This window comes from Diceros bicornis, chromosome 10 (assembly GCF_020826845.1).
Source record: "Diceros bicornis minor isolate mBicDic1 chromosome 10, mDicBic1.mat.cur, whole genome shotgun sequence".
Classification (NCBI taxonomy): Eukaryota; Metazoa; Chordata; class Mammalia; order Perissodactyla; family Rhinocerotidae; genus Diceros; species Diceros bicornis.
In genome coordinates this window covers 5652194-5677327 of record NC_080749.1, presented here as the reverse complement: position 1 = coordinate 5677327, position 25134 = coordinate 5652194, and the positions used below count along the sequence as shown (strand labels likewise).

The following is a 25134-nucleotide window of genomic DNA, read 5'->3' as shown; positions in this document are numbered from 1 at the left end:
ACCTCTTAATACCATCACAATGGGGGTTAGGGCTTCAACATAAGAATTTTGAGAGGAGAGAAACATTCAGTCCATAATAATAGTGGTTAAATGAACTATGATACGTTCACACAATGGACTACTATGACGTTGTAAAAAAAAATGCAAAGGAAGATCTCTATGAATTGATATGATTTCCATAATTTATTAAGTTTTAAAAAAAAAACCAAAGTGCAAAAAATTATCTGCAGTATACCACCAATTGTGTAAGAAAGAAGAAATAATAATAGAGAAGGAAAAAATAAGAAAATATACACGCATCTACTCACTTTTACAGAAAGTAACACAGGCAAGATAAACTATACGCTGAGATTGGATACCTATAGGGCATGTCAGGAAATGGATGGAAAAGACAGGAAATAAGGGTGGGAGAAAAATTTTTCTGAATATAATTTTTAGTACAGTCTAGTCTTTTAGAACCATGTTAGTATTTCACATACTAACAAAAGGAAAATAAGTAAAATCACCAAGGATGGGGAAAATTTAACACAAGCTAAAACTTAACAACAACAATTATAAACCTCTAAATGAACCAAACTGCATATCAAATGAATAGCATAACCACGCTGAAGGGGGATTGGGGAAAGAACCTAAGCAATGTTTGAACACAGTATTAGGACTATATGCCCCAAACATAAGACTAAAAACCCCAAATATCCCTAAACAAACATTGAACTCTAACTAGTAGGCTTCTTTTTCATAGAAGCAAAAAGTAACACCTCTGAAACTACTTTGTGTACATTCTAGGATTGACTATATATATATATATACATATATATGTATATATATAGTGTAAGTGGGAGCCAGCTTTTTCACCGTCAGAGAAGGGAGTTGTAAATATGAAAAGAAGGATAAAATAAACCCTTTGCATTGAATTGGAATTACTAGTATCAATGTGAACTCATGGGGAGATGATAGATGATTAGATAGATAGATAGATGGATAGATAGATAGACAATAGGCAGATAGATGGATGATAGAAAGAAAGAATGAGAAAAAAAGAAAGAACAAAGGAATGAAAGAACAAAAGAAAGAGAGAGAGAAAGAAAGGAAGAAAGGAAGGAGGGAAGGAAGGAGGGAGGAAAGGAAGGAAGGAGATGAGAAGAAAGGAAGGAGGCAGGAAAAATGTGTGTATATATACGCTCATATAATGCTACTTCAGTCACAGATCAAGTTCTCAGCAATGAGTCTTTTTCTAGGCTTTCTACTCCATTCCATTGGTGTCTTTTTCTGGTCCTGTGCCTACAGTACTCTTCTTGTAAATTATCTTTAATATTTTTCTTTATTCTCTGATGTTCATTTTGCAATTAGCTTGTAAATTTCCGTGAAAAATCTGGATAAAAATTTGATTTAAAATGGATTTAATTTATAGATTCATACAGGCACAATTGATATCTCTTGGCAGATTATCCCTAAGCATTTCATATTCTTTATGCTATTGTAAATAGTATTTTTGTTTCAATTTCCAATTGTTTGTTGCTAGTTTATAAAAATATAATTGATTTTTATATGTTGATATTATATCCTGCAACCATGCTAAACTCACTCATTAGTCTTAGCAGCTTTTTCTGTAGAGTCAATGAGATTTTTTACGTAATCATGTCCTCTGCAAATAAAGATAGTTTTATTCCTTTCTTTCCAATCTGTATGACTTTTTTTTTCTTACCTTATTGCACTGGCTAGAGCCTCCAGTACAATGTCAAATAAAAGTAGTGAGAATGGACATACTTACCCTGTCCCTGATCTTAGCAAGAAAGCATTCAGTCTTTCAACATTAAGTATGATGTTAGTAGGTTTTTTGTAGATACCCTATATCAGTTCGAGAAAGTATTCATCTATTCCTGGTCTCCTGAGAATTTTTATCATGAAAGGATGTTGGATTTTGTCAAATATTTTCTTTGTATCCATTGAGATGATCATATGGTTTTTCAATATGGTGGATGACATTGATTTATTTTCAAATGTTAAACCAACTTTGCAATCTTGGGATAAAATCCACTTAGTCATGATGTATTATCCTTATTACAGATTTCTAGATTTGATTTGTTAAAATTTTGTTAAGAACTTTTGCATCTATGTTTGGAGAGATATTGGTCTGTAGTTTTCTCTTTTCTTGGGCTGTCTTTGCTTTTATTATCAAAGTAGTGCTCTCTTCATAGAACGATTTTTTGGGGGAGGGAAGACTGTGTACAGTTCATAATATTCACTTTCTATCCTTTGAATATCTGTGGAATTTATAGTAATGTCACCCCTCATTCCTGACATTGGTAATTTGTGTCTTTTCTCTTTTTTTCCTGATCAGTCTGGCTAATAGTTTATCAATTTTATTGGTTTTTTCAAAGAATCAGTTTTCAGTTTTGTCAGTTTTCTGTATTGTGTTTTGTTTCCTACCTCATTGATTTTTATCTCCTTTCCTTGGCTTGCTTGGTGTTTTATTTGCTCTCCTTTTTCTAATTTCTTAAATTGGAAGTTGAGGTCATTGATCTGAGATTTCTTCATTTCTAACATAGTTTAAAGCTATACATTTCCCTCTAAGTACTGCATTGGTTGCATACCCCAAATTTTGTTCCGTGTTCTTTATGTGATGGTCAGTCCAGTGCGGCCATAAAAGGAGACACAAGAGAGGCTCAGGAAAACAAAAGTTTATTATGTTTACAGGTCCTAGAAACAGGAGGCACAGCACACCACACCATGCAAGGCCACATGGGGAAGCCTCCGTGTGGTCAGCAGGCAGAAAGCAGGAGCAAGAGGAAAGCTGAGGCTAGAACCTCTGTTGGAGTTTCTGTGGGACAGGCAAGACAGGGCAGGATGAACAGTTTAGGACTGGCTAGTTTGAATAATTTCAGCAGGCTCTAAACTATAACAGTAGTCCCTAGCTGCCTGGTACCTGGACCTGGGATGACTAAGGCAGAGGAATATTGCCTCCTGCAGTGTATGGGCCAGCCAGACAGAGGATGCATGGCTCTGGAATGTTTAGTTTGCAGATCAAAGACGTGCTCCTGGCTGAGCCCTTTGCTATCTCGAGAATTGGCTAGCCAAGCAAGGGACAGGCTCTCCCCAGCTAGAAAGGTTTTTAATATGTCAAAACATCATAATATACAGAAAATAAAAAATATAAACAATACAGTTTTCATTTTCACTCAATTTAAAATACTAATTTCCCTTTGACTTTTTTTTTTTTTTCATTTAGAATTGTGTTACTTAGTTTTCAAATATTTGGGGGTTTCCCAGAGATCTTTCTTTTATTGATTTTTAATTTAATTCCACTGTGGTCACAGAACATAGCTTGTACGGCCTGAATCCTTTCAAATTTATTGGGACTTGTTGTGCGGCCCAGAATTGAAGCTCTCTTAGCAAATGATCTGTATGAACTTGAGAAGAATGTGTGTTATGTTATTACGGGGTGGGTTTCTACAAATGTCAATTGGGACAAGTTGGCTGATAGTGTTGTTAAGTCCTCTACATCTTTACTGATGTTTGGTTGACTTATTCTACAGTTATTGAGAGAGAGGTATTAAGATCTCTGAATATACAGTGAATTTGTCTATGTCTTCTTGCAGGTCTATCAGTTTTTGCTTCATCGTTTTAAAACTGTTATTAGGGACATAAATGTTTAGAATTATTATTTCCTCTTTATGAATTGACCCGTTTAGCATTATAAAATGACCCTGGTAATAGTCTTTGCTCTGAAATCTACTTTGCCCAATATTAATATAGCCACTCCAGCTTTTGCTTAGTGTTACCACAGCATATACTTTTCTATTCTTTTACTTTTAACCTATTTGCATCCTAATATTTAATCTTGTAGGCAGTGTACTTTGGTTCTTCTTTTCAAAATTTGACAATCTCTGCCTTTTAATTGAGGGTGTTTAGACCATTTCCTGGTTATTCTCTGTCCCATCTGCTCCTTGTTTCCTTCTTCCTCTTTTTCTGCCTTCTTTAGGGTTGAGTATTTTTCATGATTCCATGTTGTTCATGATTCCATGAGTTCATTCCATGAACTCCTATGTTGGCTTATTAGCCATAAGTCTTTGTTGTGTTATCTTGGCGGTTGCTTTAGTGGTGTTATAACTTATCGCAGGCTACTTTCAGATAACATTACACCACATCATGTATAACACAAGAACCTTACAATAGTATACTTCCATTTCTACCCTCTTGGATTTTGTGCTATTGTTGTTATACATTTTACTTTTACATGTTATAAACGCCACAATATATTATCTATGCTGTAAAAAGTTATCTTCTTTTATTGTGGTAAAATATACATAACATAAAGTTTACCATTTTAACCTCTTTGAAGTGCACAATTCAGTGTCATTAAGTACATTCACATTGTTGTGCAACCATGACCACTATCCATCTCCAGAACTTAGCACTTAATTCTCCTTCTTAAAAAAAGAAATGTAAATATTAAGAAAATCTTTTACATTTACCACTGTAGTTTGCTGTGCTCTTCATTCCTTTGTGTAGATACAGATTTCTAACTAGTATTACTTCCTTTCCCTGAAGGACTTCCTTTAACATGACTTGTAGTGCAGGTCTGCTATGATCAATTCTTTCAGCATTCCCATATCTTAAAAAGAATTTCACTTTTGGTTTTGAAAGATCTTTTCAGTGGTATGGAATTCTAGGTGGTGGTTTTTTTCTTTCAGTAAAGATGTTGCTCCACTGCGTGGTTTTTGATAAGAAATCTGATGTCATCTTTATCTGTGTTCCCCTGTACATAGTGTTCTCTCTGGCTCCTTTTTAAGATTTTCTTTTTATCACTGGTTTTAAGCAATTTGATTACAATGTACCTTGGTGTAGTTTCTTTTGTATTTCTTGTGCTTAGGGTATATTGAGTTTCTTGGAACTGGAGAGTTCTAGTTTTCACCAAGTTTGGAAAAATTTCAGCCATTATTTCTTCAACGTTCTTTTTCTATCTTCCCTTCTCCCTCTTCTGCTTCAAGGACTAGGAATACACACATATTAGGCCACCTGAAGTTGCCCCATGGCTCACTGATACTCTGCTCATTTTGTTTCAGACTTTTTTCTGTTTCATTTTGGACCTTATGTTGATATGTTTTCAAGTTCACTAATCTTTCCTTTTACAATATCTAATCTCCAACAATCCCATTGTTTTAGTTATCAGTTGCTGTTGGGAGAATCTGAGAATTTTTAAAACTGTCAAGAACTGGCTTGTTTTTAAAAACAGTTCTGCCCTTTTTCTCTCTCCTTGCACATTTTACTATTTAAGCAGCATGAAGAAATCAGGAGGCACCATGAACATTTTACTTGCAAATCTTAGCAAATCTTGCAAATCTAGATCACAAAGTCCATTAGACACACTCTGCTTTCCACGTAACTGCAGATGACAGTGCCACTAAGTTTTTGCCACTGTGTAACAAAGATCCCCCTTCCACCAGTTCCCAATAACATGTTCCTCACCTCGTTTTCACTCACTGGCAGTGTCCTCAAAGTCTGGATTTCTATCATCTGTTCGAGGCAATTTAGCCATTCTCTAACACGTTCCTCAAAATCCTTCCTGCCTCTGCTCACTTCCTAGTTCCAAAGCCACTTCCACATTTTTGGGTATTTGTTATAACAGCATCTCACTCTGGTATCAAAATCTGTATTTGTTACCTATTGCTGTGTAACCATGTGCCACAATGACCACAATTCATCTCCAGACCTTAGCAATCAATTCTTTAAAAAAGAGATGTAAATAATAAGAATTTTTAAATTTACTGGTTTAAAATGACATTTATTATCTACAGTTTGTGTGTGGCAGGAATCCAGGTCTTTAGTTGGGTCCTCTGGTTGAGGGTCTCTCTCAGGCTGCAATCACAGGGGCAGGTCAGGGCTATAGTCGTCTCAAGGCTCAATGGGAGAGAATCTGTTCCCAATTGCCTTCCTGTGGTTGTTGGCAGGATTCAATCCATCGTGGGCTATTGGACTGAGGCCCCCATCAGATCCTTGCGGTGGGGCCTCTCCACCAGGCAGCTTGCTTTGTCAGAGCAAGCAAATGAGAAGTGTCAGAGAGTATGGAAACAAGATGGAAGTTAAAGCCTTTTGGATATCCCCTCACTGTGATGGATTTTGTCCATTAGAAGCAAGTCTGTTCTTCTAGCTCACACTCAAGGGAGGGGAATACACAAGGGCTTGAATATCAGGAGGTGGGATAATTGGTAGCCATTTCAGAAGCTGTCCAAGACATGCACAAAATATATTTTTCATTTTAGACATTGTAGTTTTCATCTCTAGAAATTTTATGTGGGTCTTTTTTATATCTTCCCTGTCGACCTAATGTTGACTCTTTCCTCCAGCTTTGTGAATATATGGAATAAAGTTACGACTTTTAATACCCTGCGTACGAATTCTATCATCTGGGTCGTTTCTGGGTCCTTTTGACTTTCCTTTTCATTATGGGTTGTATTTTCCTGACTCTTTGCTTGCCTGGTAAGTTCTGACTGGATGTCAGACATTGTGTTTTACTCTATTGGGTTTTGGATATTTTTGTACTGCAATACTTAGCTTACTCTGGGATGTGGTAAGCTACTTGGAAATAGTTTGATCCTTTTGGGTCTTGCTTTCAAACTTTGCTAGAAACAGGACCGATGCAGCATTAGATTAGGTCTAAATTTCCACACTATTGAGGCAAAACCTTGCTGAATACTCTACCAGATATCCCAGATTATGAGGTTTTTCACTCTGGCTGGTGGGAACAGGAATAGTCCACGCCCTGGGTAAGCTTCCCCTAATCCTTGCATGTGGTTCCTTTCCCAGCCTTGGGTAGCTTCCTTACATGCATGTGCTGCTCAGTGTGCAATGGAAGACTCAAAGGACCCTAAGCAAATCTCTGTAGTTCTTTGTGCAGCTCTATTTGGTACTTAGTCCTGCAAATTCCATCTGCCACAGGGTCTAAGGGCTGCTTCAGTGAAAAGGCAGGAGGAAGGGATAACAGAATACATGGCTACCAGTGAGCAGTTAGTTTACTCACAACTTCCTTCACGGTGTAAGCAGGCAGGTTATTGTGTTCCTTTTAAGTCCATAAAATTTGAAGAGTCCAACTCAATAGTCACTGGGCACCTACTATATGCTAGATATTGGGGTACAGAAAGAACTCAGACTAATAGGATACAAATGAAAAAAAAAAACAACAAAAGGGCAGCATACGTGCAGCAGCCTAGGACGTAGCACAGTGGAGGAACTACTTTTAGGGGCAGAAGCAAGAGTTAGGATTCTTGGAGATGATGTCTCAAGTTACTTTTAGAGAATAAATAGGAATTTGTTACATGGTGTCAAATAACAACCAAATCCAGACTTGTAAGGACTTTATTTGAAAGGATTATTGCAGTGGGCGGGGGGGGGGGGGGCGCCATTGCAATAGGGAGAACATGCTGACTGTAGCATCTGCGGGTGTCTCAAGGGTTAGGCAACAAAGTTTTTCTCTTACAGGGAGGAAGAAACAAGCAGAAAGAGGGTGTCGGGAAGTGGGGTGAATGGGAGTGGCATGGTCAGACAGGAGTCCAGCCTGCTCTCAGGAGGGGCTGCAGGCTGAGGGTGGGCCAAAGCTCAGGGGCCTGGGGGAGGGAGAGAATCTTAACCAAGGTTTGGTTAACAAGCATTTTGTTCCAAGTGATCACTGGGGACAAGCAATTCAGCTAATCATTTGAGGTAAAGAATGGGAATTTGGAAGGTGTGTGTCTGGCCCTGTCACAGGTAAGCCAGGGGGGCATCCATGAGTCTTATCTAAGTCACATGTGGAAGGGTGGTTCTTTGCAGTAAGCTGTTTTCCAGAACACAGAAGATGGGGGATTTCTTTAACAGTCCCTGTTTTCCAGGATCACAGGGCTCAGGTAAAATTCAACATTGTCAGTAGACAGGTTAGGGAACAAGAAAACAGTGACCACCAAGGACACAAATGTGAAAATACAATAAGTGTTTTGTATTGTTTGAGTATTTTAAGCATAAAGGTGTGACAGGAGATGAGAATCCGGAAACAATCATGGTTATAATCAAGTTGGAGACATTTGGGTGCCAGCCCACTGGGTGAGTGACCGGCAGGTCTGCAGGCCTCAGTGCGTGCGTGCCTGAGCAAAGGCCTCAGGTCTGCTTGCTCAGGGCCATTTCTGGGGTTTGCACGGACACAGCGGCTAGCTGCCTGTCGGCACCAACTGCTGGCCAGACTATGAGAGTGTGTTTGTCCCCAAAAAGTTAGCTCAGAGAAGCAGAATTCAGGGAAGGTGGCTCTTGCTTCAAAGCACTGCTGACAAGATGGGTACTGCCTTCTCCCCGGGGCTGGTCTGCGGCTGCTCTGGGGAGCAGGACAGGCGTGCGCACTGACAACAACAGGAGATGGCCTGCTGAGCTGAGCTGCAGAGGCGGCCAGGGACTCCAAATGCAGAGGCCTGATTTAGCACAGGCTGTCAACACTCCCCAGGGGCAGCGCTGTTGCCTATTAGAATAAGCCTCCTCAGAAGAACAAGTTTTTCTTCATGACCTATGCCTTGTGTGTGTCTTTCTTTTATGGAGCAATCCTGCCTTATCTGTCTTTTCCTTAACACCTTTTCTTTCATACCAGAAACATGAGAAAAAAGGCCCAAAGACATTTTTCAGATTAAAGGAACTAGCCATCAAAGACCCAAGGGTCCTAAACTGCTATGACAAGAGGAATCCAGCCTCCCAGCAATATCAGAAATGTTATTTTTGGGGAGAAATAGGAGATCATTGTCTCAGAGATCAAATGTCAGGAGCTGTGTGCCCGTGGCTTCCTAAGGAGGTGATGGCCTTCAGGTGCCCCAGAGGACCTACGCGCTGCGGGCACCTGCAGTGGATCCACCTGAGCTGGACAGTGAACAGGCAGGACTGCAAACTCCGCAGGCTCTTCCCTCTCTGGACCACCCTTCCCAAGCTCCTTGGGGCCTTTCCTGTGTCACCACTTCCACACCCAGTGGCAAGTCTTCTCTTCTTGTCTCGCCAGCAGCTCCCTGGGGATGGGTCCCATGTTACTCCTCTGTGCCTGCTACAAAGTGGGGCCCTGAGGGAGGTCTGTCATCTAGACATAACCCATGCCTATGATGAAGAGTGGTTAAATGTTCTGCTCCTGTTTATTCAGGAGAACATTAAGATAAATACACCTTAAATATTACAAATTTTTATATACAGGAATGACCACTCTCCAACAAGTTTAAAAAGTGGTCTGAAAAGACCAAAAAATTTATCCCCCCGCTCCCTCGTTTTAAAACCCTGGATGACCCATGAAGACAGAACCAAGCTCTTGATGCATTTTCTTCAACACAGTCAGCAGATATTGACTCCAGATCAGCTGGGCCAAGGCTGGAGGAAAGAACACAGCTGTGGAAAGAAAAATCACATTGGAAATCCCTTTCCAGCGTCGGTGCAGAGCACCAGCTGTCCCCGACAGGACCTGTGAGCGTCATTTCCTGAAGCGCTTGAAAAGCGGGTGCACGTGCTTCGCGGAAGCCTTGCTCCGGGACGAGTGGTACTCCATGTACACGGTGTCGTCGGCCCCAGACATGGAGCTCATTGTGCCAAAGCGCCGAGATACCTGTGAGGGGACCGGGCCACCATCAGTTTCCAAGGGGAAAGGCACTCCTTTTATAACGTTTATAATCATAAGTTTTATAAAAATTTTAAAATAACATTTACTGACCACTTACTACGTCTCAGGCATTGTTCTAAGAATTTTACATGTATTTACATGTATTAACTCATCTAATCCTCACAATCATTATAATCCTCATCTTACAGAAGAGGAAACTGAGGCACAGAGACATTAAGTAACTTGTCTAAGATCACACAGCTCTTAAAGACATGGGACTTGAACCCAGCAGTCTGACTTCAGATGCCCTGTACTTAACCATAACGCTACCCTGCCTCTCTTAATGACAATTTCTGAACAAAATTTTTTAACAGTGAGGGAAGAAGTCCCTCAAAATCTCCTGAGACGCCACCACAGGCTTTAAATCAAGTGGAAAGCCAGAAAGCCTTGGGCTTGAATCTTGGCTTTACATCTCATTCGGTGACCTTTGGCAAATACTGAATGTCTGCACCTCAGTGAACTCGTCTGTAAAATGGGGACAACAGCATCTGCTCGACAAACGTGGTGTGAACAGAATGTGCACAAGTCAAGGGTCTGACCCACGGCCTGGCACACCACTTGCAGCAGATTACACGTGAAGTGTGTAGACAGGCACTGAAGCAATGCCTCCGACAGCCTGACCTGGAGTGACCCACTGCGAGGTGGGCTTGATCAGACACCACCTTAGGATGCAGTCAGACGCAGGAGTTTCCCTGGGGCTTCCATGGAGAGTGCCAGAGGAAGACCCAGCCCCCAACCCTCAGGTATGGGGAAGGGTCTCAGGCTGCAGGGATGGCAGTCCCCCCGGCGATGCTTCTGCTCTCTTTCCTTGCTCCAGCCACTGCTCGCCTTTTGGCTCTAACACCAATTTAGTTTCACAAGCACCTGACTGAACTGTCCTTCTCTGCTTGGAAGGGCCTGATAAGAATTCCCCATAATGACACTTTCATTAATTACACCATGTTATATTTGCCTGGCACATAGCAGGCATTCAATAAGTATTTGCAATAAATGAAAAGTTGAGTATTTTCAGAGAACTCAGTTTTTCAAAATAAGTATTCAAACTACAATATGAGTTGATCCTCAGACCCGTCTTACAGGCTGGAAGGCTCAGCTCTATTACTGAGGAGGAAGCCAGAGATGAAATGACTTGCCCAAGGCCAAGAGTGGCAGCCCCCAGCCCGTCACACTCCTTCCTGCAGCCACCCTAGTGAGAGCCTGGGGTCATGTTTGCCATCCTGGGCTCCAACATCAAAATACTAAAAATACTGGGGCTGGACCAGTGGCACAGTGGTTAAGTTTGCACACTCCACTTCTGCAGCCCAGGGTTCACAGGTTCGGATCCCGGGCGCGGACCTACACACCACTCATCAAGCCGTGCTGTGGTGGCGTCCCATACACAAAATAGAGGAAGATGGGCATGGATGTTAGCCCAGGGACAATGATCCTCAGCAAAAAGAGGAAGACTGGCAACAGATGTTAGCTCAGGGCCAATCCTCCTCACCAAAAAAAAAAAAAAAAAAAAAACCCACCCAAAAAACCAAAATACTAACGCCAGACTGTTACGTGAGCAGAGCGGGAGACCAATCACAGCCACTGTGGGCTTGGCCATGTAAAACAACAGGTACAGAAGGAAGGATACATGCCAAAAGGTGAACAGGGGCTGTTTCTACTATTCTCTTCTCTACAGTTTCCTGTGTTTCCCAACCATCACACAGGCACATACACCCACACGACTATACACATGTGCCTGTGTCTAGAATTCTCTCCTTCTGGAGAACTGACATGGGGAGCCTCACCCACTCACTCACCTGGCTGGATCTGGAGCCAAATTCTCCCGCCACCACCTCTTCCTCAGCATCCAGGTCGGTGGCTGCCAGGACTTTCTGTAAGAGCTGCTGCTGTTCTTCTTTCGTTGAAAACGCCAGCTCTTCCTCTTCCATGCCAGCAAGCTTTGTGATCACCTGCAGAGCCGAAACCACAGGCGACGTGTCCCCTTTTGTCTTCTCTCCCTTGGCCCTATCTCGCCTTGTTCTGGGTTCACTTGCTCTGGTCAATTCCCTCCCACCGGCCCAGCTAAGCAGGTGGCTAACAGTAGAGAGCTCCTCTTGGGCAGTCCAGAGACCAGCTTCAGGAGCCACCTTTAACGAAGAGCTTAACTAGTGACTGTGAAGCAGGAGAGGGTAAGGAAATTCCAGAGAAATCTGCTGCCATCACATATCAGTTACGTGAGATCAACAGGGATCGTGGTGAATTTAAAACACCCATGCTGGCAGTTTTCCCATCTTGCACCAAGTAAGCAAAGCAAGGGACCAACAACTGAAAGGCACAGCCTGCTGCCCTTCGAGAAGGGCCTTCAACCTCCTGGGCTTCGCACCCAGGGCTGCCAGCAGGAGGGAGCACTTACAAACGACAGGACGTCGAGAGAGGACTGACAAGATTTTTTCTAAAAGAGCAAGATTCCAGCACAGTGGAGAGTTGGTCTTCATTTCTTTGGGGATAACTTACTACAAGATCTACCTATCCCTGCAGAAAGCTAGGATTTCTGATTATGGAAAGGGAACATTTTTGCCTCTCTCTCTAATTCATTTCATAATTTTAATTAAAAGAAAATTCCCAGAAGTAAGGATCTGGCTGAGCCCTTCAGGGGCCACAGATCTGGGGACAGATAGGGTACACTGCTGGCCTGGCCTGCTCAGCCCTCCTGGGATTCCAGGGTCATGATTCTGGGACATCTAACCTGCCGCTCTTAGCAGGTGGCGCTGAGGGTGGGGACAGCAAAGGCAGCTCCAACCAGCACACACAGCCATGTGCTCAGGGCCCTCTCGTCGCGGCACCCAGGGCACTTCCCAACTCAGGGCTTCACTCACCCTGACAACTCTCCCAGGAATCAGGAGGTACCAATGCTGTTAAGAGCACGTATGCTTTACAGACGGATAAAAAGGTCACAACGCAAATCCTTCAAAAAACTGTCCCAAGTGTCCTGTCCTCTAGCCCAGCATGAGAAGTCTGAAAAGTGTCCCTGCCTCTGGCAAAAGAGGAGGGGTCAGACCACCACGTCCTCTTGTTGGAGGCTGGGTGGGACCTCGCACCCATTTGTAAAAAGACTCAAGCTCGAGTGTCTGAAAAGGCAGTCCAGTCTTTTGCAAATCGAGAACCTGGGAACCTGTATATTCTACTGATGTCCTTTTAGTCCCTTGCTTCCAGCACCCTCTACCCACCCCCACAAATAAAAACCCTTTGGGACACTAAATCCTGACATAAACTTACTATTTGGAAAGAAATCAATAGGAAAGAAAGCAAATGCCTCAGCCAATGAAAGTTAGCGCAAGCTTCAGAACTTTCCAAGTTATTCAAACACCTGATTTGTGGCACATGGATGGCTCTGACGTCTGTGAGGCCCACTGACGCCCAGGCTCACCAAGCGCCTAAAGGAAGTGCTCTCCCAGACACCCAGAGGGGGTCCCCACTGAGAAAGTAATCCCAAGGAGCTCGGACTAACACAGTGACGGCCACAGTTCCTTGGTAACCAAGTCCTGCTAGGCTAGCACACTGTCCCACCACCATCTAACAAGACAAGCGTAAAAGTTACCAAGCAGAGATTCTTGCTTTAGAGGCGCCATTCTTCGACCATTCACCGTAGGAAGTTGGGGCAGGAGGGGATCCTGCACAATATTTTCCCTCAAAGCTCCCCACAATTCATGCAAAGATAAAAGGAGTCTGAGATGGGGCCTCCAGTCCCCTAACGTTCTGTGCCTGCCTGAGCTTTGTCCCACACTGGTGCTGACAACGGCCCCCACTTCTCTTGACGCCTGGGTACAAAAAAGGCCTCGGTCCTACTCTGACCAGAGACCAAAGGGATACATACCTTAAAGCTGTAACCCTGATCTACCAAGAACCTCTGCCTCTTGGTTGAATAAGCCATTTCCTGTGTGTCCTGGGACACCAACGAGTAGAAGAAGGCATTGTACTCCTCTGCGACCATCCCTGGGGGAGAGGGCAGGAGAAAGGACATTAGCTGTTAGAATGCCAGGAACTAAGGGCCCAGGGCTCAAAAGCAAGTAACGCAGTGCAAGATCTTTGCAGTCAGGGAGGTAATCCCCCTGACTCTGCACAGTGAATTCATCAAGATTAAAAACTTATGGGGCCGGCCTGGTGGCACAGCGCTTGGGTTCGCGCACTCCTCTTCGGTGGCCTGGGGTTCAGAGGTTCAGAACCCAGGTGCGGATAGGTGCACCTCTTGTCAAGCCATGCTGTGGTGGCGTCCCATGTAAAGTAGAGGAGGATGAGCATGGATGTTAGCCCAGGGCCAGTCTTCCTCAGCAAAAACAGGAGAATTGGCATCAGATGTTAGCTCAGGGCTAATCTTCCTCACAAAAAAAAAAAAAAATTAAAAACTTTTGTGCTTCAAAGGACATCATCAGGAAAGTGAAAAGACAATCCACAGAATGGGAGAAAATATTCACAAAGTGTATATCTGATAAGAGATTTGTATCTAGGTTATATAAAGAACAATTACAACTCACTAATGAAGACAAATAACCCAATTATAAAAAGGACAAAAGATCTGAATAGATATTTATTTCTCCAAAGAAGATATAAAAATGGCCAATAAGTACACAAAAGAGTTCAAAATCATTAGTCATCAGGGAAATGAAAGTCAAAAACATAACGAGCTACTATTTGGCATACGCTAGGATGGCTAGAATAAAAAGACAGACAATAACAGCCGTTGTCGAGGATGTGGAGAAAGTGCAACCCCTCATACACTGCTGGTGAGAATGGAAAATGGTGCAGCCACTTTGGAAACAGTCTGGCAGTTTATTAAATGTTAAATATAGTTACTACTTGACTCAACAATTCCACTCCTAAATATATACCCAAGAGAATTGAAAACATATGTCCACACAAAATTTGCACATCAATTTCACAGTAGCATTATTCTAAGAGCCAAAAAGTGGAAACAACCCAAAAGTTCATCATCAGATGAATGGATAAATAAAATGAGGTATGTCCATACAGTGGAATATTATTCAGCAAAAAAAAAAAAAAAAATGAAGTACTAATACATGCTGCAGTATGGATAACCCTTTTGAAAACATTATGCTAAGTGAAAGAAGCCAGTCACAGAAGGCCCAAATTATCTAATTCCATATATATGAAATGTCTAGAATAGGCACATTTATAGAGACGAAAGTAGATCAGTGGTTGCCTGGGGTTAGGGGTTGGGAGGCAAGAGGAAATGAGGAGTTACTGCTAATGGGTAAGGATTTCTTTTTTGGGGTGATAAGAATATTCTTAACATAGATTGTGGTGATGGTTACACAACTTTGTGAATATACTAAAAACCACTGAATTGTACACTTTAAATGGATCAATTGTATGATATGTGAATTATATCTCAAGAAAGTTGCTAAAAAAAAAAACAGTTCAGAGAAAAAAACCTAGAACAGAATTATCACAGAAACTAGGACAGAAAATATTACAGCCTTAAAAGCTGATCCTTCAGGAAAATCTGACCATTTTTGCTTCACCGTTCAAATGTCAGTAGATTAAGTATCTGTGTACTGCCTCTGAATTCAATTGTTTCCTAGTCTTACAAGAGCTCAGAGACGCAAAGGGCCAAATATCTTATATCAAATAGTTTTTTCTCTCTTGTTTCCTTTCAGTTTTAGAGATAAAATTGACACACAGCACTGTGTAAGTTTAAGGTGCACAGCATAATGATTTGAGTTACATGACTGTGAAATGATTACCATCATTTAGTTAACATCCATCATTTCCTACTGATACAGAAAAAAAGGAAAGAAGAAAATGTTTTCCTTGCAATGAGTACTTCTAGGATTTACTCTCAGGAACTTTCAAATATACCACACAGCGGGGTTAACTACAGTCATCATGTTGTACATTACATCCCCAGTACTTATTTACCTTATAACTGGACGTTTTTGTACCTTTTGACCACGTTCATCCAATGCCCGCACCTTCCACGTCTGGTAACCCCAGATTTGATCCTTTGCTGGATCATATGGTAGTAGTTTTATTTTTAATTTTTTGAGGAACCTCCATACCGTTTTCCATAGCTGTACCAATTTACAATTGCACCAACAGTGCACAGGGTTCCCTCTTCTCCACATCCTCGACAACACTTGTGATCTCTTGTCTTTTTGAGGATAGTCATTCTAACAGGTGTGAGGTGTTATCTCATTACAGTTTTGATCTGCATTTCCCTGATGATTAGTGACGTCGAGCACCTTTTTATGTACCTGTTGGCACTTGTATATCTTCTTTGGAAAAATGTTCACGTCCTTTGTTCATTTTTTCATTGGATTATGTTGTTTTTTGCTATTGCATTGTATGAATCTTTATATATTTTGGATATTAACCCCTTAACAGATTTTTGATTTGCAAATATTTTCTCCCATTCCATAGGCTGCCTTTCCATTTTGTCGATCATTTCTCTTGCTGTGCAGAAGCTTTTTAGTTTGATGTAGTCCCACTTGTTTATGATTTTGTTGCTTGTGCTTCAGGTGTCAAATCCAAAAAATCATCACCAAGACTGATGTCAAGGAGCTTTTTTCCTGTTTTCTTCTAGAAGTTTTACGGTTTTCTGGGCTTACATTTAAGTCTTTAACCTACTTCGAGTTAATTTTTGTGAGGTGTAAGATAAAGGACCAGTTTCATTCTTTTGCATGTAAATATCCAATTTTCCTGGCATCATTTATTGAAGAGACTGTCTTTTCTCCATGGAGTATTCCTGGCTCCCTTGTCAAATATTAGTTGATCATCCATGCACAGGTTTATTTCTGGGCTTTCTGTTCCATTGGTCTATGTGTCTGTTTTGATTACTGCAGCTTTGTAATATAGCTTGAAATATTGAATTGTGATGCCTCCCATCTTGTTCTTTTTTCTCAAGGTTGCTTTGGCTATTTGGAGTCTTTTGTGGTTCCATAAAAATTTTAGGATTTTTTTTCTACTTCTGCAAAAAATGTCATTGGAGTTTTGACAGGAATCACACTGAATCTATAGATGGCTTTAGGTAGTAAGGATATTTTAACAATATTAATAATTATTCCAATCCATGAACACAGCATACCTTTCTTCTTTGATTTCTTTCATCAGTGTCTTGTAGTTTTCAGTGTAGAGATCTTTACCTCCTCGGTTAAATTTATTCCTAAGTATTTTATTGTTTTTGATGCTATTGTAAATGGGATTTTATTTCTTTTTCAGATAATTTGTTGTTAGTGTATAGAAGCGCTTCTGGTTTTTTTGAATGTTAGTTTTGTATCCTGCAATTTTACTGAATTTGTTGATCAGATTTAACAGTTTTTTGGTGGAGTCTTTAGGGTTTTCTATGTACAAAATCATGCCATCTGCAAATAGGGACAACTTTACTTCTTCCTTTCTAATTCCATTGCCTTTATTTATTTTTCTTGCCTGACAGCTTTGGTTAAGACTTCCAGTACTATGCTGAATAGAAGTGGTGAGAGTGGGCACCCATGTCTTGTTCCTGATCGTAGAGGAAAAGCTTTCAACCTTTCATCATTGAGCATGATGTTAGCTGTGCGCTTGTCATATTTGGCCTTTATTATGTTAAGATACATTCCTTCTATATCTAATTTTTTAAGGGTTTTTATCATGAATGGATGTTGAATTTTGTCAAATGCTTTTTCTGCGTCTATTGAGATAATCATAAGATTTTTCTCTTTAATTTTATTAATGCCATGTATCACACTTACTGATTTGTGTATGCTGAACCATCCTTGCATCCCAGGGATAAATCCCAACTTGATCATGGTGAATAATCCTTTTAATGTGCTGTTGAATTTGGTTTGCTGGTATTTTATTGAGAATTTTTGCATCTATGTTCATCAGGGATATTGGCCTGTAATATTCTTTTCTGTAGTGTCGTTTTGTGGTAAGGGTATCAGGGTAACACCAGTCTTGTAAAATGAGTTAAATAGTATTTTAAAAAAACAAAATCCTTATAAAATTCAAAGGGGTTTTCAAATTAGATTTGTTTCTTTTCTTGTGCAGTGAAGAATAAGGAATAAGTAATAAATTACTTTCACATATGCTAGTCAGATTATATTCCTGACAATTTATAAAAGCTATAATTTATCCAGCAGCCTACTATATTCTGTTATGTCCCATTCCTTACAATAGTCCTGCAAGATAGGATTGTCACTCCCACTTTGGATGGGAAACCAAGGCTCAGAGGGGCAAACTACTTGCCCAAGGTCACACAGTTGGTCTGTGTGACCCAAGTCCATGCTTGCTATTTCTACTAACTTGCCCTGTCTCTATTTTAAACACAATCAATTAGCTGCTTCTTAAATATATTTGAATACAGTACAATTCACATGTGCCCACTAATCTTGTCATTTTCAAACATCCTAGCGGTCCAGACACCTCCTAAGATAAGCGAATTCCTTGAGGACGGGGCCTGTGTCCAGAAGGATACATCAGTCCCTGCCATGCCCAGGATCAAGGTCAGGCCCTTTGACCACAGTTAACAAGCAGAGACTCCAGGCCTCGTTTCCTCAGTCACTGAGTTTGCGACACCCCTGCTGTAAGCTGCCACTCAGGGCACCACTCTTCACAGGTTATGAGTGAGGTATCCGTCTTGTGGCTGCCCAAGCTGCTCCTACCAAACCCTCTCCTTATTCCTGACTCAAGGCCCAGGGGACAGCTTCCAGCTCCTACACTTCCACTGGGGGCTCAGCTCAGCTTTTTCCCTTCTGTGCCTACACTATAAAGCACTGCTCCCCCGGCTCCTCTTACAATCTACTAACACAAGTGCTCAGCTTAGAGGATAATCCATGTGAATTCCAGGCCGTGGAAAACACCCACCAATTCACCCCCAAAGCATGAGAAAAAACTAGTCTTTGCTTCGAGACCCCCGCCCTTCAGAGTCTACCTAGCCAAGGAGTGCAAGCTCACTGTCACAAACACACGGGCAGCTTAACCCAACCCTCTTCCCAACCGAAGTGGTTCAAAAGGAAAGACCTCCCGGGTCAGAAGAGGGAAGACTACCTTTACCTTTTTTGGCTCGGAGAACCCGCCCTAGCCTCTGGGCCTCCTGCCGCCTGGAACCACCGTGAGATGAGATCTGAATGAGAACATTTGCCTCTGGCAGATCAAACGATGTGTCACCCACCTACAGAAATGAAGCAGCTATGAGTTTGGGAAGGTTTTTATATGAGACAAAAAGAGAAAAAAAAATCAACTGGCCTCAAATTTAAATAAGCTCTAGATAATTTAGAAAAATAATCACTACCCTCTTCTCTCTGTACCAGGATCCATTGGATCAGGCAGGCCTCTAGGACCTAGTGTGAATTCTCCTGAGAGCTGCCCTAAAGAAGCCATCAGGACCCAGAGCAGGACCACCTGTCCCAGCAACAGTCCCACGGCAGGCTGCTAGGAGTCCAAGGATGAGAGGGCCCTATCGATGGAAACTCCCTGTGAGTGATTCTTCTTCATTTTTGCTACAGAAGTGGAGCTGCACAAAATCATCCACACTCTTAACTGGAGCCCATTGAGACCAGCAGCACGTGTGGCACATGTGACCTGGTAGGAGCCACTGCCTGCAGTGGGCTGGATTCTGACTCAGGGTAGCTGCCTCAGCTTGGGAGCTCCAATCATCAAGGTTCCCAGCCACAGACGGCAGTTTGGTACTTACTGACCTAGCCATGATCACTTTACAGGTAAATCTCATTTCTTTCAGGCTTTGGTAATCTGAATGACTGTTCTAAACTGCTGGGCCACAGCATCTAACTGCAAATTAAAACCATCACCCAGCTGGGCCTGCGTGAATGTGTGTTGTGCTTACATTCACCACCCACCACCAAGGCACACCAGGAGCCAGGACAAAGGCTGCCCACGACCCACAGGAATCTCCAACTCCACAAAGAGAACCTCATCCAAATGCCTACTTTGCCAGATTAGGTAATGAACTGTTTTCCCTTGTATAAAGAAAATACAACTTAAAATCCCTGTATCTCAAAAAGAGGTGGGAAAAACTTTAGTCAAGATAAAGGACTTCATAGATTATGCACAGTACATTAAAACTCTAAATCTGCTTCTTGCACTACCCAACAGGCAACATTCCCTGCCCCCAGACACTGGACACAGGGGAATGAAAACTGCATATGATGTTCCTTCAACAAATGCCAATTCACTGCCCAGAAATCACCCAGTGTCCTCCCAGGCCCTGGAGTGGCTTGGGCCTCACCACCACCCTGCATGCCACACAGACCTTGGATATGAAGATGGTGTTGATTTTGGGGTTGTGCTTGAAATTCTGGAGAATCTGCATCCTTTCTCCCTGGGATGTAGGACCATAGATATAGGGTCTAGAAAAGAACACAGCCGTGTTAGGAAGACCACAGAATCACTCCTCAATTATCCTGAAAGCACGTCAGAGGGAAAGGGAGCTCCCGCAAGGTTTCTCTCTCCCAGGAAACCCTCTGTCATGCAAGAACATCAGGAGGAGACCCAAAAAATAAGTGGCTACAGACCTTCCCCACCCTCCTTCTAAAACACACACACACACACACACACACACACACACACACCCCCCATCCCCCCATCCCTGCCAAGCCGAGGTTCAGGTCACCACTCTCTTCAGGATTCCCTCCTTCACTATTTTCTTTGCTTTTGGACTGTGCTCTTTCCTGCTTCAACATTTCTCACTCTAAGCTTAGTGTCTATACAAGCAGAATCCCCTGGATTTCGTGAAGCCCAATGGGAGTGGGGAAGAAAACATTTGCGAACAAAAGTTTGGAAGCAACTGTTTCCTAATGACACAGGCACTCTCCGAGAAAGGAGCAGAAAGGAGCAAAGATTTTTCCTCACTGACCCCCTATAACACTAAGTTCAAAACACTTCTCTTTAATTCCCAGCTCTCTGCCAAACGGCACAACCCTGTCTGACCTCATTACTTGTGACCTCGTGGCACCTGGCAATGCCACTTCTCTGCCTTTCTTGGAAGTTCCTGGTTTTGTAGCTTCCCAAGGGTCAGTAATGACAGTGACGATGACAAGGACAGCAAGGACAAAGAGGACAGCCACCAGGTATGCAGGGCCTACTCATGTCAAACAATGAGCTGGCTACTACAATGAAAAAAATCCATCTGTCTCTGTCCATATTCCTCAGAAGTGTAAAAGGTAGGTTTCATGTTCCCAACTGACACACGAGGAGCTGAGGGGTCAGGAGCCCAGGGAGGCTAAACCCACGTGTGGGTGTTCTACCACATGGGCCCATCAGCCATCCCGGGACAGTGCCCAGCGAAGGCTCAGGAAGCACTACATTTGATACTCCACACAGCACTTCCCAACACTGTGCTACAAACTGGTTACGGTGTACCCAAGACAGCAAACCCCTTGCCTGTGGGGAAGTTGGATGCCCCAACCACTCAAGCCTGTTATATGAGAGTGTTCAGGGCACCACACAAACCTTATTATTTTCTAAGTGTGTCATACTGTGAAAAAGGTCATGAAACTCCACTCTTCATAACAGCCTCTCTCTCGATAGCCAGATTTTCAGGTGCTTCTTTTTTTTCCTCCTCCATCACCAGGAAAAACTATTCACACAATGGTGAGCCCTCAGTTTCTGAAGGTTCCCCCATACAGGAAATGAGACAGAAGGTAACCATCCTCCAGAAAGAGAACCTGACATCTGCTGAACACCTACTAGATGCCAGGCACAAGAATCTTGAGAGAGAGGTGGTGGTAACTCCATGTGACAGAAGAGCAAAAGGAGGTTCAGAGAGGTAAACAACTTTCCCTAGGTCACACAGCTAATAAGAGGAGGAGCTGGGAGTCAAATCCAGTGTGTCTGACTCCAAAGGTGATGTTCTGCCCACTACCCCACACTACCAAATAGCCCAAAGAGTCTCTCCTGCAAAGCACTTTAGTGACACCTATTCCTTTCTTATTAAGGCCAGGACGAACCAGAAGCTTGGAGACTCCTCGCCACACACCAGTCCCACGCTACAGAATGGAGTAATGCCCAGGATCCGCTGGATCATTGTAAAGCCAGAAAACAAGACAAACAAAAACACTTCATACATTTAAAGGTCAGAGGCACAAAAAATAATAATAAGTAAAAGCTGATTATCATTCTAGCATCCATGAGAGAGCCACAACCCGCTGCCCTTTACTGTGCCCAATTGGCTCAGATTCAGTAGTGCCACGCAGATGCTCAGGAGGCTACAACCAAGAGACAAGCCTCAGGTGTGTTCGAATGCAGGTGTGGGGAAGGCCACTTGAAGGAGGCTCCAGGAAGAATCTGGATGGCGTACTGGAATGGGAGGGAGAATAAGGAGGGAAGATGCCTGTTAAACATGACACAGTAAATATATGCATTATCTTGTTGCCTCTCTCGAATCGACACCAATGTGACAGTAAAAAATTAAAAAGACACGAACCCACAAGGGCAAAGAGAAAAGGAGAAGAAGCAACAGCAGAATAGAAAAGTGAATAGCGTTGTGGAAGTCGAAAAGCAGATGGATGCAGGCAGGGTAACTGAGCTAGTAGACTAGAGGAAGCAGAAGCCCAAGCCAGCAGGAGGGAAAGCCAATACAAAACAAGCCAACTTGCTATGCAGAACACAGAAGGCTTCAGGAACTAGTCACCAGTTGCCTCAGAAGGTGGGTGGTGGGGCAGGATTACAGACAGAAGGGCTGGCAGAGTATCTGTATGAGGAGTGGTGTCAGACCCCAACCCTAGCAGCCAGGCATGCCTCCTCCCACCTGGCAGAAAACTGGAGGCTTACCTTCCAGATTCTGAACAGGAGGGTCTGCATTCTGGGACCTTAGGCAGAGCTGAGGACAAAAATGAGACTGCAAATGAAGATGAAGGGGACCCTCTTCTCCCTCCCCTAACACATGCTGGTAGCCAGGGTCCAGAAGATTCCTCTCTGGAGAAACTGTCCAGCCTAAGACAAAACACCTAGAGATAGCGGCTTTTGGCCATCTCTTGACAAAACAGAGTCCCTGCCCAAGCACACTGTGGTGAGGTCCACAGGCCAGCAAACCCGCTAAGCTATACAGAAAGGCCAATCAGTCTTTTAGCGACCAACTCTTAAACAAGAAAATATATGCAGGATTACCAAAAATCAGAAGAGGGGCTCTAAAGACAGAGGTGAAACAATCAAAACAAAAAAAATGAAGAAAAGAGACAGTGTAGGGAACAGAAGAAAGCTTCAAAAGCTTCAATTGCCTCACAGAAAACACTGTACTCAAGAAACAAGAACAGTTAGCAATTAAGAACTCTTGGAAATTAAGAAAAGCTTCAGTACAAGGATTGAAGACAAAGGGATACAAAAATAGAAGAAAAAAGAGGAGAAAATTAGAGAAACTGTTCAGAAGATCTAACATCTGACAAGCAGAGATTCAAAAAAGAGAGAACAGAGAAAACAGAGATGAGGAACAAAGGAAAAACAGACAAATTCTCAGAATTGAAGAACATAAGTTTCCAGATTGAAAGGGTGTACTGAGTGCCCATCACAATGAAAGAAAAAAGACCACACTGTTTTGCAATGGTGAAAACAAGAGATACCGTTTTGAAATTTCCAAAAAAAAAAAAAAAACATTCCCCAAGCTTCCTTAGAGAAGGAAAACACATGACCGGCACCACAACAGATCATGTACAGAGAGGAATCAGAAGGGCATCCGACTTCCAGGCAGCTGCACCAGAAACCCTGAGAAAACTGAGCCCTGCTTTAACATGCTGAGGTCCAGGCCAACTAATTATCAAACGTGAGGCTGAATAAAGACACCTGCAAGCAAAGTCTTATACAATTCTCCTCCTACATACCTTCTCTCAGGAATCTACTGAAGGACGTGCTCCATCAAAACAAGTGACTGAGAAAGAGGAGACCTGAGACACGGAAACAGGGGCTCCAACACAGGGAAGAGGCACAGGGCTCCACAGGATGTCAGAGGGAAACCCAAAGATGACAGCTGAGCAGGATCTCCAGTCCTAGAGAGGAAGCAAGCCAGAGCAGAGTAGGAGGAAGAAGTACTGGTGGAGGATGAAGTGCTGGTAGGGATCCCACCAGGGAAAGAAAGAAAAGAGGAACTGAGAGATTACCTGATGGGTCTGTCCCTATTAAGAATTTACGGTTGCATGAAGAGTCTGAAGAGGAGTAATTATTAGTGTATAGAAAACCAAGAAAAAGCAATGACAAGGCAAATATTAACTCCAGGAAAAACAAATGTTTACAAAAAAGAAAATGTAATCATAATACACTACATGCCTTGGCTTGAACAATACTTATACAGTCAAAATAATGTAACATTGAATACTAACTTAACCCCAAACATATTGGGAGGATGGTGGGGCAGGAAGTCGTGTATGTAAGAGAGCTAAATCCTCAACTCCCATGGTAGAAAGTTAACAGGGAATTTCTACAATTAATCAAGAAATTGCTATATAAATTATTACTTAAAAATACAAAGCTAGGGCCAGCCTGGTTGCATAGTGGTTAAGCTCGTGCACTCTGCTTCGGTGGCCCGGGGTTCACAGGTTCGGCTCCCAGGTGCGGACCTACTCACTGCTTATCAAGCCACACTGTGGCAGGCGTCCCACATATAAAAAGTAGAGGAAGATGGGCCTGGATGTCAGCCCAGGGCCAATCTTCCTCAGCAAAAAGAGGAAGATAGGCAAGACATTAGCTCAGGGCTAATCTTCCTCACCAAAAAAAAACACAAAAAAACCAAAAAAAAACAAAGGTAAATAGGGAAGTTGAAAGTGGCTGCATTTGGGGAACAGGAATTGGTGAGTGAGAAGACAGGTGCAAGGAACTGCTGTTTCTCATAATAATCTGTTACACTTGGATAAAAAATAAAATCTTTTCTAAATTACAAGGTACAATTTTAGAAATGTGAGAAACAATCTTTCTGTGTCTCAGTTTTCTCACCTATAAATGGGAACAACACAATGACCTCATATGGCTGAGGTGAGAATTAAATCATTCCTTGCTAAAGAGAAGCTGGTCTGCTTCCATTCTTTCCTCGGCATCCCTACCCCCACAAAAAGAATTAAGGCCTGTCTCCGCAGAGGACCTTGCCTTCTGCTACACTCAGAACACCTGAAGCCTTGCATCACTATAGAAGGAAGCACAAGTCTCTTCCTCCTTACTTGGCAGGGAATTTACAATAGCCAGGTTTTTTTTTTTGATAATTTTATTTATTTATTTATTTTTCCCCAAAGCCCCAGTAGATAGTTGTATGTCACAGTTGCAACAATAGCCAGGTTTTAAACACAGGTATGTGGGTGGGGGTGTAGACTGGTGAGGACTCTGGTGGGTGTTTCCCGAGAAACTCTTTCCAGATGCCGGGCTATACCTGGGATGCTGGCCCCCCAAGCCCATACAGTCTGACCTCGTCTCCACCCAGAGTGCTCACTAGGGCTGAAAATGCACATGCCAACTCATGCCCACCTTTGGAGCCCAGCTCCAAAGCAGCACGCTACCCCTGCTCCCTGGGCTCGAGTGACCAGGCT

General features: G+C 42.6%; 1 protein-coding gene across 2 annotated transcripts in view; it reads right to left on the bottom strand.

Moving 5' to 3' along the window:
- Positions 1-7358: 7358 nt before the first annotated feature.
- Positions 7359-25134, bottom strand: part of ERCC3 (ERCC excision repair 3, TFIIH core complex helicase subunit) — a 32016-nt gene continuing 14240 nt past the window's right edge. Inside the window, exons 11-16 of one of the 2 annotated variants that reach the window (XM_058548760.1) lie at positions 19884-19980; positions 18668-18785; positions 13494-13612; positions 11437-11589; positions 9452-9592; positions 7359-9378 (exon numbers count right to left, since the gene is read on the bottom strand). In XM_058548760.1, the coding sequence (XP_058404743.1) occupies positions 9461-9592; positions 11437-11589; positions 13494-13612; positions 18668-18785; positions 19884-19980 (619 nt within the window). In that variant the 3' untranslated portion in view covers positions 7359-9378; positions 9452-9460. Of the gene's footprint in view, positions 9593-11436; positions 11590-13493; positions 13613-18667; positions 18786-19883; positions 19981-25134 lie in introns of both variants that reach the window. The other variant, XM_058548759.1, reaches the window with a different exon arrangement.